General features: G+C 36.2%; 1 protein-coding gene across 1 annotated transcript; it reads right to left on the bottom strand.

The window, feature by feature from the left end:
- Positions 1-507: 507 nt before the first annotated feature.
- Positions 508-948, bottom strand: LOC140179109 (zinc finger protein CONSTANS-LIKE 14-like). Its single transcript, XM_072217727.1, has one exon. It carries the CDS (start codon positions 946-948, stop codon positions 508-510), a length of 441 nt encoding a protein of 146 aa, XP_072073828.1.
- Positions 949-12032: the final 11084 nt, after the last annotated feature.

Raw genomic sequence — 12032 nt, forward strand, 5'->3', positions numbered from 1 at the left:
TTTAAAATGCATAGACTTTAGACTAATGTATAATGTTGTGTTATTTGTATTGATTTAAATATTTGGTGTTATTAGACAATATTAGTATTGATTGTGGTTATGCTTTAATTTTAGGGAAAGGTTGGTTCTTATTATATTTTTCTAAGTGAATTTTACCATGTCAAATAATGGTTGGAGTCTTGGAAATTTGGATATTTTCACATACTAACTTACAAGAAGATAATGTTAACGGCCCGGTTTTTACCCGGTATAATCGTGGCCCAAAAGTGTGTAGGTTTCAGAGGGTCTAGGGCTGGGTTCGGGTCTAACAAATAGGCCCGGTATATATTTCGGACCGGATCTGGGTCACATCAAACCCGGTTTCACCCGGCCCATGAACACCCCTAATAAAAACCTTCATCTTCTCTCTCACATTAACCTACCCACCTCCAACAATCACACACACAGACCCCTCTCTCTCACCGTCAGACTCTCTCCGTCTCCCCACCGCGACCCACTCTTCTTCTATCACCGACATCTGGCTCGTCGGATTCGCCACCGTCGACAAGAACCACTTTCCTTTCGTGAACTGGATGTATTACCGGAGCCGCTGTTGTAGTTGGAGTTGAACTTGAGCTCGATCCCTAAGGCGGCGGCGATTTCGAGGGCGGGGGGACAGCCGGAGAAGCCATGGAGGCGGTGGTGGGTGTGGAGGGAGGAAGCGATGGTGGAACTGTTGTGTGTGTCGGAGTCGCAGTCGTTGCAGAGGACGAGATTGTTGGTGGCGTATCGCACGGTGGCAGGTTCGTTGCGGCAGTTATTGCAAATCTGAGAGCGCACGTGCTTGAGTGAGAGGGCGTTGGCAGAGTGCACGTGCTGGTCACATGAGATGCAGAGCTTGGCAGAGTCGGCGCGGCAAAAGAGAACTGCCGTTTTGGAGTCGTAGTAGTCGCACGGTAGCAGCATCATCACGATATTGCTCTTTGCGTTTTGGGATATTAGGTGCCGTTTTGATGATTAAAGAGATTGCAAACTACACACTTGATCTTAGCCAAAAGGAGTAGTGGAGCACGAATTGTCCTTGAACAATTACAGAAATATAAAAAAAAATATTCATTTAATATAAAAAAAACATCCTAATACTTAACAAAAGAAATATCCAGTTATATTTTAACAAAAATAATTAAATATCTATAAAATTTTAAAAAAATTATGAAATTTTTAAAGAAATAGAGACATTCACATTTGCAATACAAAAAAATTCGAAAAATATATAAAAGAACATCCATTTAGTATGAAAAAGAAACATTCTAATATTTAGCAGAAGAAACATCTATATATATTAACTCGTAGAGATTTTGGATTTACCCAAAGGTATTTGGCTAATTTTTGGCTAATATCCTCTTGGTTCTCTAGCATTATTAAATAAATTAAATATCCAACATATCTATTATTCACATTATTTAATATTCTCATTATCTGTTTGTATATCTTTATTTAAGAATTCTTGTGTAGAGTGAAAATCTCTCTCCTGTCTCGTTCCCATTTATTCGGGAGGATATGGATCTCAATTTCTATAAAGAGTTGTCTGATTTCATCTAATGTGAAAAGTAACCTTGGGCAAATATTTGTTTTGGGTTTTTTTAGGAATGCTAGCAACTATTAGATTTTATAATTTGTAATCATTAATTATTTATTAATAATATTTTTAATAATATAAAATTTTATTTAATAATAAAAATTTGGAAAAAAGACAAATTAGTCCCTGACCTTTTAAATTGTGGACATATTCGTCTCTCACGATCTAAAAATACAAAAATGCCCCTCACTATTCAAAACGTGTGACGGATAGATCCTTTCGTGCAAAATGCTCTCCCAGACATAACGGAGAGGGGTGATGTGTCGCTGAGTTGGCGTGTGTTAAACCTAGACCACCGTTACGGTGCACATGTAATAAAGGTGGATTGAAGTTAGGGACAAATGGGTCCCTGGATGGAAAGATGACGTCGTTTTTTTGTTTACCTTATTTGTTCAAATGGAACTCGTTCGCCATTACCGTTGTTAAGTTCTGTGAGTGTTTGTGGGTGGTGGTGTTGTGCAGTCTTAAATGGGTAGTGACGGAGCTTCATCCAGCACACGACGCGTTCCACTGCCGCCAACCGTGAAATGCGTGGAAGCTGCAGAGAAGAAGGACAAGATTGCTCCGACGTGCAAATACGGGGTGTACGCCATATTGTACAAATCGAGGACGATGACGAACCCCAATAGATTGTTCTTTGGATGTCCATTCTTTAAGGTATGTTGGTGATTTTATTTGGTCAGTTTGATTAGACGGGAGTTAGTTATGTTTTGTTTGTTTTGGAATGATGAACATGCAGCTGAAAAATCCCAGTCACTGCAAGTTCTTCTTATGGCTGGATGACCATGTTTCAACAATAAGAGTCCTTGAAAAATTTGTTACGGAGAACGAGGTTGATGATCTGAAGGTGTATCTGGGGAAGAAGGTAGTGGAACAGAAACTGGTTGATTTGGAGAAGAAGGTGTTGCATCTAGAGAGGAAGAAGAATGTTAATCTGTATTTGGTTATTCTTGCAGTGATTTCTGTAATTTTTGCTTCTGTTATTGCCAAACTTGGCTGAAAAGTAGGTAAAAAAAATGATGTAATGTAGTATGGGACGAGTTTCCATTTTGTTGTATGCTGTTTGAACAAAAATATTGTAAGCTAAATTATGATATATTAAGCAAAGTGATTGCCCTAAGCAAGTTAATGGCATAATTATTTAGAGATATGATTATATATGTAAAGCATAAATTAATCTCAGCAAAGAGTTGTTCATGTATTACAAAAGAAGTCAATAACATATCTACTGCCTAAGTAAGGCATAAGTTAAGCCTGCAAGCTATACATAATCACATTGTTTCCAAAAAGAGTTGCTTTGTAAAACAACAGTGTTTTCCAAAAAGATATTGATGCCATGACTAAAGTCTAAACATGTAGCATTAACTAGTTAGCTTGTTTAGTCATGGAGTGGGGATGAACTTAAACAGTCGTTGGGTTGCTTTGCCTGCTGCTGCCAAACTCTGTGGAGATGCTCCTGATGTAGTTGGTTGTTGTGGAGAAGGGAGATGCTGTTCACTCTGGGGAGGTGGCACCGGCTTCGAGGGTTTATTTGTCAAAGGCTTCCTCCTAACTGTTTGCTTAGGCCTAAATGGCCTTGGTGCAGGACGAGATGAAGACTGGGCTGGGGTCCTGAATGGTGCTTTCGGAGGCATTGGACGTGTTGCAGCCGCTGCTACTGAGGGTCCAGATTCTTGCTCAGGGATCGTTGTAGCGTTTGCATTCGAATTACCCTGCATGAAGGTCGAAACAAGTGTGAATGCAATGAAACCAGCAATCAACAACAATGAAATACCACCAAAATCCATACCTCATTAGCAACTGAATGATTAGCAGAATTTTGTTCAACATGAGGAGGGTCCGTAGCAGCAGGGGGACTCTGTTCCACACTTTGAGATGAGGTATTTCATAAGATGTATCTACTTAGTGTAAACACTCCCAATGATTCACAGCAACTTTGATTCACAACATGCTTAAACTAAGAAAATGCACATCATGTTAAAAATGAAAGGCATCAAGCCATGTTTACAAAAATATATAAACCAGCAAATGACTCAGGCAAGAAACTGAGAATGACAAAAAGGAAACTAACCTTCTGTTGATCTGACATAAAATTCCAACCGTGGTTGCCAACATCACCAATATCCTCCTGTAATAATGTTAGGAACCACTTCCATGATTCTTTGCTTTCGGATCTTGCAACTGCGTATGCAACCACGTAGAACTGGTTGTTTGCATCCTGTGCAATAGCAAAAAGTAGTTGTCTCCCATGGTATGTTTTAAGAAATGCTCCGTCTAGGTGGATCAATGGTCTGCAGCTACTCTTGAATCCCTACTTACAGGCCTCAAAACAAATATACAACTTGTCAAACATAGGGGGTGCTTGAGGCTGAGGAATCAGGTCTAGCAATGCAGAAGACCTAGGGTTACTTCTATGTATCTCTAATAAGTAATCCCTCAATTTTCTATATTGTTCCCTTTCGTTACCCATCATCCTCTCCCTTGCCTCCTTCACAGCTTTATACACCATCTTTGGGTGTGCAGTAAGGTCAAAGTCCTCTCTTAGAAAATCAACAGCTTCATGAGTTGTCATATGCGGGTGCGTTGCCATCCTTTTCTCCACCTTTTTACTGATCCAGTGTTGATCAGCGGCGTTGCTTCCAAGGTCTCTTGCACAAGTGTGCTCGTTTATATAAGTCTTGACTTGGAAGCATTGTAACTGACGGTTGTATGACAAGTGGGCAATTCAACCACACTCTTCGTCCTTGCACCCAACCCTAACTCTTTTCCTATCATTCTTGATCCAAACCAACTCCCGACCTTTAGCAATGAAGGTATCCTTTACAACCTCTTTGAACCTCTCAATTGTTGCAAACCTTGTTCCAAGCTCAAATCTTCCCTCTCCGAAACTATATTGGTCATTGAACTCAGGCCACTGATGTTTATTTCCCTCATCCTCAGAAGAAACGGGTGTATGCAGCTCCTCAGATTTATACTCTCATATAATATCATCACCATCCGTGTCTACATCACTCATGTAGTCTACCAGTGCTGGCCTTGGTCCTCTGGCCATATTGGGCTCCTTTGCAGGCCTAGATTCACTGGGCTGTCCACAAGGCCCACCTGCCTCGGGCTCATGGCCAGGCCCTTTCTTTCTTGCAACAGACATTGTTCTCTGAGACACGCGTCGAGCTTGCTTCTTGGGTTGCTTACTTGGCTGAGGGGTTCTCTTAGAGGAATGAGGCACTTGTTTCCTTTTCCCTCTGCCAGACACAGACCCATTGACAACATCTTCCCCACTCTCACTGTTACTTTCGTTACCGGGAGGTGGAGGTGCATACGCCTCATCCTCTGCACTATCGTAACTATCATGCTCCGTCGATGACTGATCCAATTCATCCACCTCGACACGAACACCATCTTTCTCTACCTCATCGTTTTCCTTACCAGCACAATCTACAGGCTCCGGGTCATCAATAGGATGATCAAAAAATATGTAGAACTCATCAGTATCTTTGTTTCTCATCTTTGCCTGGCGCATTTGGTTGATGCCTGCATCTCCCCTCAGAACATGCAGCCCTGACTCTATATTCTTGCTCTTTGGATCATACCAGTAGGCCTCCTTGTATGATTGATATCCCAGTCCTTTGAATAGTATTATTAAGTCACCGAAATTTACAAAATCCAGGTCCATTGGTGGGAACCTCTCAACCTTACCATCCAGGTAAACTAATTCACCATTCGGGGCCCTTTGAAAGTAGCCCCCATGATGAAAAACAGGAATCACGAATATATCTACCATCTGCAGCATTGTTTGACTCAACGATTAGCACTAAGCATTAGCAAATACACAACTACCTTTCACCTAAATCCCACACAACCCATGTCCCTCCCAACACTACATTACACCTAAACCCCAACCCACGACAAGCATAGCAGATAACGTTCGAAAGTAACGGTCCCATTCAGTGTCATAATAAGGGTACTTACCGGTACAGATGACAACCAAAGCTCCACCAACGAAACTTCACCGGTGCAACGTTAGACGAAAACGACGAAGGGAAGAATATCAATCGTTTTTTTGGAGGGAAAAGATCATACATATGTGTGCTAGGGTTTCTTTGGAATTGTGTGTGATTCATATGGGCTTCTTTGGAATTGTGTTGAAACTCAATGTTCTCAAAATGTTGCCGTTTTACCTCATAAGGACCTATTTGTCCAAGGCTTTTTCCATAACAGCCACACGAAGCTTCCTCAACGGTACCGTGTTGACACATAGGTCCAACACACGCCAACTCAGCGACACATCACCCTTCTCCGTTATGTCTGGGAGAGCATTTTGCACGGAAGAATCTATCCGTCACACGTTTTAAATAGTGAGGGACGTTTTTGTATTTTTAAATCGTGAGAGACAAATATGTCCACGATTTAAAAGGTCAGGGATTAATTTATCTTTTTTCCTAAAAATTTATTTATTTTTTTTCTATTAATTAAATACTGACTAAATTTTAATAAAAATACTGATTTCTAGATTTTTTTTTTCAGGTATTGTCATCCCATAGTAATCTCAACGTATTTTTGGTTCCACGCTGTCATGCAAAGCTACATACTTAGATATTTTGCTGGAACATTTTATATATCATAATAAATTAAAATACTACTATATTATTAAGAATATGTTACATATTTAAATTTTTTTATTAATTAAATTTAATTAAATTAAATAATAAAATTTTTAATAGTATTATTTATAATTAATTTTATTAATATTAGACTAATTTAATTAAACTTAATTAATTAACAAAAACACTTAAAAATGTGTAACATTATTCTATTATTAATACCATGCATCAACGAATGGTCCAATTATAGTGGTTCATGATCTATAGATTCTTCATTCTTGCCATTCATATCATCGATATATATACCAACAAAAGAAATAATTCTCTTTCTACTTTATTTATAGAATCAGTACCAGTGTACTACATACACTGCGAGTTTGTTTGAGCTTCAAACTATCATCGTTATTGGACGGGGTTATTTCCATAAAAATGTTTTTCTATATAAAGATAATAATTAATATGTGAATACCTATTACGGTAAATAACTTAATTGAATATAACAAGAGCATAGACAGTGAATGAAAACATGGTGCAAAGTAAGTTACTTTCAAAACTACCTATATAAGTAGTTCTTCATCGATAATATTAACAAGGGCCACTTTAAGCTAATAAGCAGCAATATTACAGACCGAATTTAAAATAATTATTTATGAACCCCCACCCCGAAAAAAAGAAAGAAGCTAAGAAGAAAATCATACATCACCTTTGTGTTTTTATTCATGACAAGAAATTAAACCAAGAAATACCTTAATTGACACTTAATTGGGGCCTACAGCTTACATAATACTTACACCATATGATTTAATTACTTTCTAACGTACAAACTTAATTAACGAACCTAAAAACATCTTAAAACTTTTAATTATATAAATTTTAGAAAGGAATTGATGAAATCCTTCCCGACACAGTGCTGGCATGTGATTATTCATTCATTTATCAAGAGAGTGCTAGCCTACAAGCATGAGAAAGATTCAAGTTAGCATGTATTATTATAGTAATAAGCATGCATTATGAGGAAGAAATTGATTAATTAATTAATTAAAGAGTAGTGGTGCAATACCTGAATAAGAAGGGAAGGGGACTTGACCACGCTCAATGCGGTCGATGTCTTGTTTGAGGAGTTCATAGTGTTTTTTAACGTCCTCAACAGATTTTCCAACGACTTTGGCGATATTCTGCCACCTGTCATGGGTTTCCCTATCGTATATAGCAAGGGCTTCTTCAAATAGCTTGTTCTGTCTTGCAGTCCAAGATGATGCCATCACAGACTCAAGTATAGGTCTAGGTTTGGTCGTATGGAAAGAGAGAGCGATTATTTGTGTTTATAAATAGGGCGTAAAGTGTGTGTGTTTTGGTGGGGGAATATATCTCTTTCAAATGAAAAGATTTGCGACCGCCCCCTTGTCTCTGGAGATATTAAACTCTCATAAATTTTGTTATTAAAACTCATTAGATTTATTATTTACTTAACACATCAGTTCAAGTGTTAATAATTTTTCGACACGAGATATAATATGCAAGTGGGAGAAGAGAATCAGGATCTATCAAAGGACATGCCCTACATTGCTTTAATAACTCTATTTAGCAAATAATTAAAGATACTCCTTCATTATTATTTAACTGCCAACTTGAACTTTTCATTGCTGTTGTTATTAGTTAATTAGCACCGCACCCCTCCGATTCCCCTTCAAAGTGCTCCACCCCAGGTTAATGGTATATATGCAGCATAGGAAGACACATTAATAGTAGTTCATTACTTCATTTCAGTTTATTTCTAGGAAGAAAAATGATATACAAAGCCACTGTTAAAGCTTAAAGATAGTATATATTAAATATTGAGAAATTTTTGGAACAGTCATTTTTAATATTTTTTGTCATTGTTTAGTCACCTCAAATATTAAATTTTATTAATTTATGTACGTAAATTCTGAAAATATAATTGTAAACTATATTAATTTATGTATATAAAATTTTGATAAATATAGATGCAAATTATATATTTGTTGTGTGTAAAATATTTATAAATATAGATATAAATTATTGCTGGTTAAGTACCGACAAAAATAATAATGTTTACTAGTTATATAACATTATTACTCTTAAATATATAATTATTCATCTACTTCTATCTAATTACATAAACTTTTAGAATATAACAAGAAAATTTTAATGACAAAAAATTTAGAGTTTTATTTGTTAGAAAATTTTATTTTTAGTCAATTGTATGGATTACATACATATATGTAAATGAGAAAGTATATAAATAAGTATAATTATATTTGTTATTTTATATTTTGACTTATACATAATATTTTTAATATTGGTTTAAAAATAAAAAAATAAGTCAAGATTACTTGCCGATTTAAAATTTAACCAACATAAAATTAATATAGTTCTAATTTACTTGGATTTTCAGGATTTAGTATACATTAATAGCGAAGTATAAATAGGTTTTCAAAGTTTTGATTCTCAATATATTAAAATTATTTTATAATTTTCGTTCAATCAGAATTATTATTCAGTCTAAAATAAAAATTTAATAAATTTTAATTAAAAATAAAAAATTATATATTAAAATTAGGAGTAACAAATCAAAGTTGAAAATATAACTATTTATATATTTTTTTCTATTAGGTTAAACTTTAAAAAAAAATTTAGTGATATCATATGACACGCATGACTCAGAACTTCTGTGATTAAAAAATTTAAAATTTGATCATTATCCGAAAAATAATAGCATAAGACAAAAAAAAAAAAAATTTAAAACTCATGTAAAAAAGCAAGCAAATCGAACAAAAAAATCTCTTACTTGAGGAGGCGTGCTAAAAATATATAAATAAGTATAATTATATTCGCTATTTATATTTTGATTTATACATAATATTTTTAATGTTGGTTTAAAAAATAAAAAAATAAGTCAAGATTACTTATTGATTTAAAATTTAACCAACATAAAATTAACAATGTTCTAATTTACTTAGATTTTTAGGATTTCATTACAAGAAAAATGTTAAGTATTTCGGATTTATCATTGAATTTATCAAATAAATTCGACGATAATTAATTTACTGTCAGATTTTTCGTTAGAAACAATCGGATAGATGGTATAACCCTCGCCGATAAATATTTATTGCTGGATATATTACGTTCGACGATAATTATCATCGAATTTTGTGACAGATAACCAGCTTGAAAAATCAATTGGTTACCGGTGAATTTTTTTGACAATAATTTTGACACTAAAAAATATTGTTCGCGCCATATTACCGTCGGATGATTTCAACGATAATTCCGACGGTGACGTCAATTTAAAAAAAATTGAAATTAACGGTCAATTTTAAATTTATATTTTTTCCCACAATTAGTGGTCAAATTCATAAATAATGAAAAATTTTCATTTAAAATAAATAATACAATGATCAAATAAGTTAAAATTTAAAAGTCAAGTACATCAAATAAATACAATGAAACAATAAATAACAAAACTAATATTTACAGATCCAGGTAGTCGTCGTCGTCGTCAGTCCCGTGGCCCTGAGTTGGCGACGCAGAAGGTGGTCATGTCCGTGGGTCACCAGCAGGACCGCTGCCACTAGCAGGGTTGATGCCAACGGCGCGCATCTGTGCCTAGTACACCTCCATCCTCCATCTGAGCCTCCACACACTAGTCTGTGTGTGTAGATTTCTTGTGTAATTAACACAAGTTATTGTGATTAGTAAGACAGATACACAGTTAATTTCGAATAATTTTATAGCAGAAGATAATTAGATGTATGTTTACTCACATAATGGTTATGAGACCGTTTATCAGCAAATCTCGCTTTGTTCTCCTTTAGCGTATGGGTGTATTTGAACGTCTCCGCTAATGTGGCTTCGCGGTCCAACGACTTCGACTACACAAGTTGTATTGAAATACAAAAATATTAGAATGCCTAGTAATGATATGCAAAAAGAATATAACGAAGTTATTAACAAAATTAAAGGAACTACACATCAGTCTGAATTTGGTCTTCATAAAGGTTGCCGAGCCGCCGGTATACTTGGATGATCTAGCCGATGCCCTGTTAGCTTTGTTGGTGAGATGTCGATACCTGAACCTCGCATCGGTCTCCTAATGAACTAACAGGGCCTTCTTTATCTCTAGTCGGAGCCAGCCCATCTGCAGATCCTGCCCATGACGAACATCATCCAGCATCTGCTGGACCTGCCGACCCATTCGATGGTCGAATATCTTCCGGATGGCCAGGCCCTGCTCCGCATCCCAAATAAAGTGCAGCTGCAACAAAGAAATGTTAACATTAGTTAAGCAAGATAGAGGATATAAACTAGTTACAAAGGTTTGAAAGAGAAACAATGAAAGTAATTACCACCAATTTCTCAAATCAGCGCTGCCTGATTTCAGCGGAATCTTCATGTAGCTAGGCCAGGGCTGGTCGTACATCAGCTTAATGACATTGGTAATCTCCTGAGTACACACGTTGGAGTTCGGCAAAACCCTAACAACAACCCACAAATAAGAATCTACCTGAATCCACCCAAATCAATCTAAATCTACTAAACATGAATCAATTTTCTAGAAATTTCATCAATAACAAGAATCATAATCAGTAAAACTAGAAATCATTAACCAGCATTCTAAACTAACCTAAATCCACTAAACAGGAATCAATTTTCAGGAACTTTCAACAATAACAGGAATCATAATCAGTAAAACAAGAAATCATTAACCAGCATTCCAAATCAACCTAAATCCGCTAAACAGGAATCAATTTTCAAAAACTTTTAGTAATAACAGGAACCATAATCATTAAAACTGTAAATTATTAACCAGCATTCTAAATCAACCTAAATCTACTAAACAGGAATCAATTTTCAGGAACTTTCAACAATAATAAGAACCATAATCATTAAAACTATAAAATAATAACCAGCATTCTAACCTAAATCAACTAAACTAGAAACAACTCAGGCACTTTCAGCAATAATCATAAATAAAAAATACGTGAGCATTGAACGTGATACTTACCACGTGCCGCCATCAGGCTAAATGCGCAACCGTATGATGGGAGGTGGTGGAGGGCATCAACTGCTGCCTCACTTCCATGGCGGGACTCCGGGGCCGCAACGACATCCATCGCTGGGGGCTGAGTTGCCATGGATGTGGGCTGCTGAGCGGTAGGAGGCGGCGTCCTCGCCGTGGATGGAAGCACATAGTTGGGGTTAGGGACCATGATGAACGGCTAGTCTGCTAAACCCGCAACCTATGGCGTGATCGGAGTGGTCAGAGTAGAGGGAGAGGATCCAGAAGTCCCGGGGGTACCGGACAAAACCCTCCCTCTATCCCGACCATGGCTAAGACCACGACCAACAACCTGATCCGGAACACCTCTTCCTGTCATCATGTCTGCATATATCAAATTATCAAACATCTCAGTAACAATTTCTCAACAAAACAGTCATCAACGCAGCAATTAATACACTTAGACAATTTCAAACACTTCAAGCACTCAAAATCTAATATGCGAGTCAAACATAACTTAATCAACCTAAATACACTAAGATTAGAGAACTAAACTGAACTAACTTTAAAACTAATTCAAAAGTAAAATTCTAATTCTACTAAAATCTAAACTAAATTAAACTAAAATTAAAAAATTATCTAACAATCTCAGCACAAAATAGTCATCAACGCAGCAATTAACACAATTAGACGATTCCAAACACTTCAAGCATTCAAAATCTAATGTATTGAATCAAACATAACTTAATCAACCTAAATACACTAATATTAAAAAACTAAACTAAACTAACTT

This window comes from Arachis hypogaea, chromosome 15 (assembly GCF_003086295.3).
Source record: "Arachis hypogaea cultivar Tifrunner chromosome 15, arahy.Tifrunner.gnm2.J5K5, whole genome shotgun sequence".
NCBI classification, from domain to species: Eukaryota; Viridiplantae; Streptophyta; class Magnoliopsida; order Fabales; family Fabaceae; genus Arachis; species Arachis hypogaea.

Excerpts from the sequence above, each read along its gene's own strand:
- LOC140179109 (XM_072217727.1), bottom strand. The coding sequence starts at position 948 with ATGATGCTGCTACCGTGCGACTACTACGACTCCAAAACGGCAGTTCTC.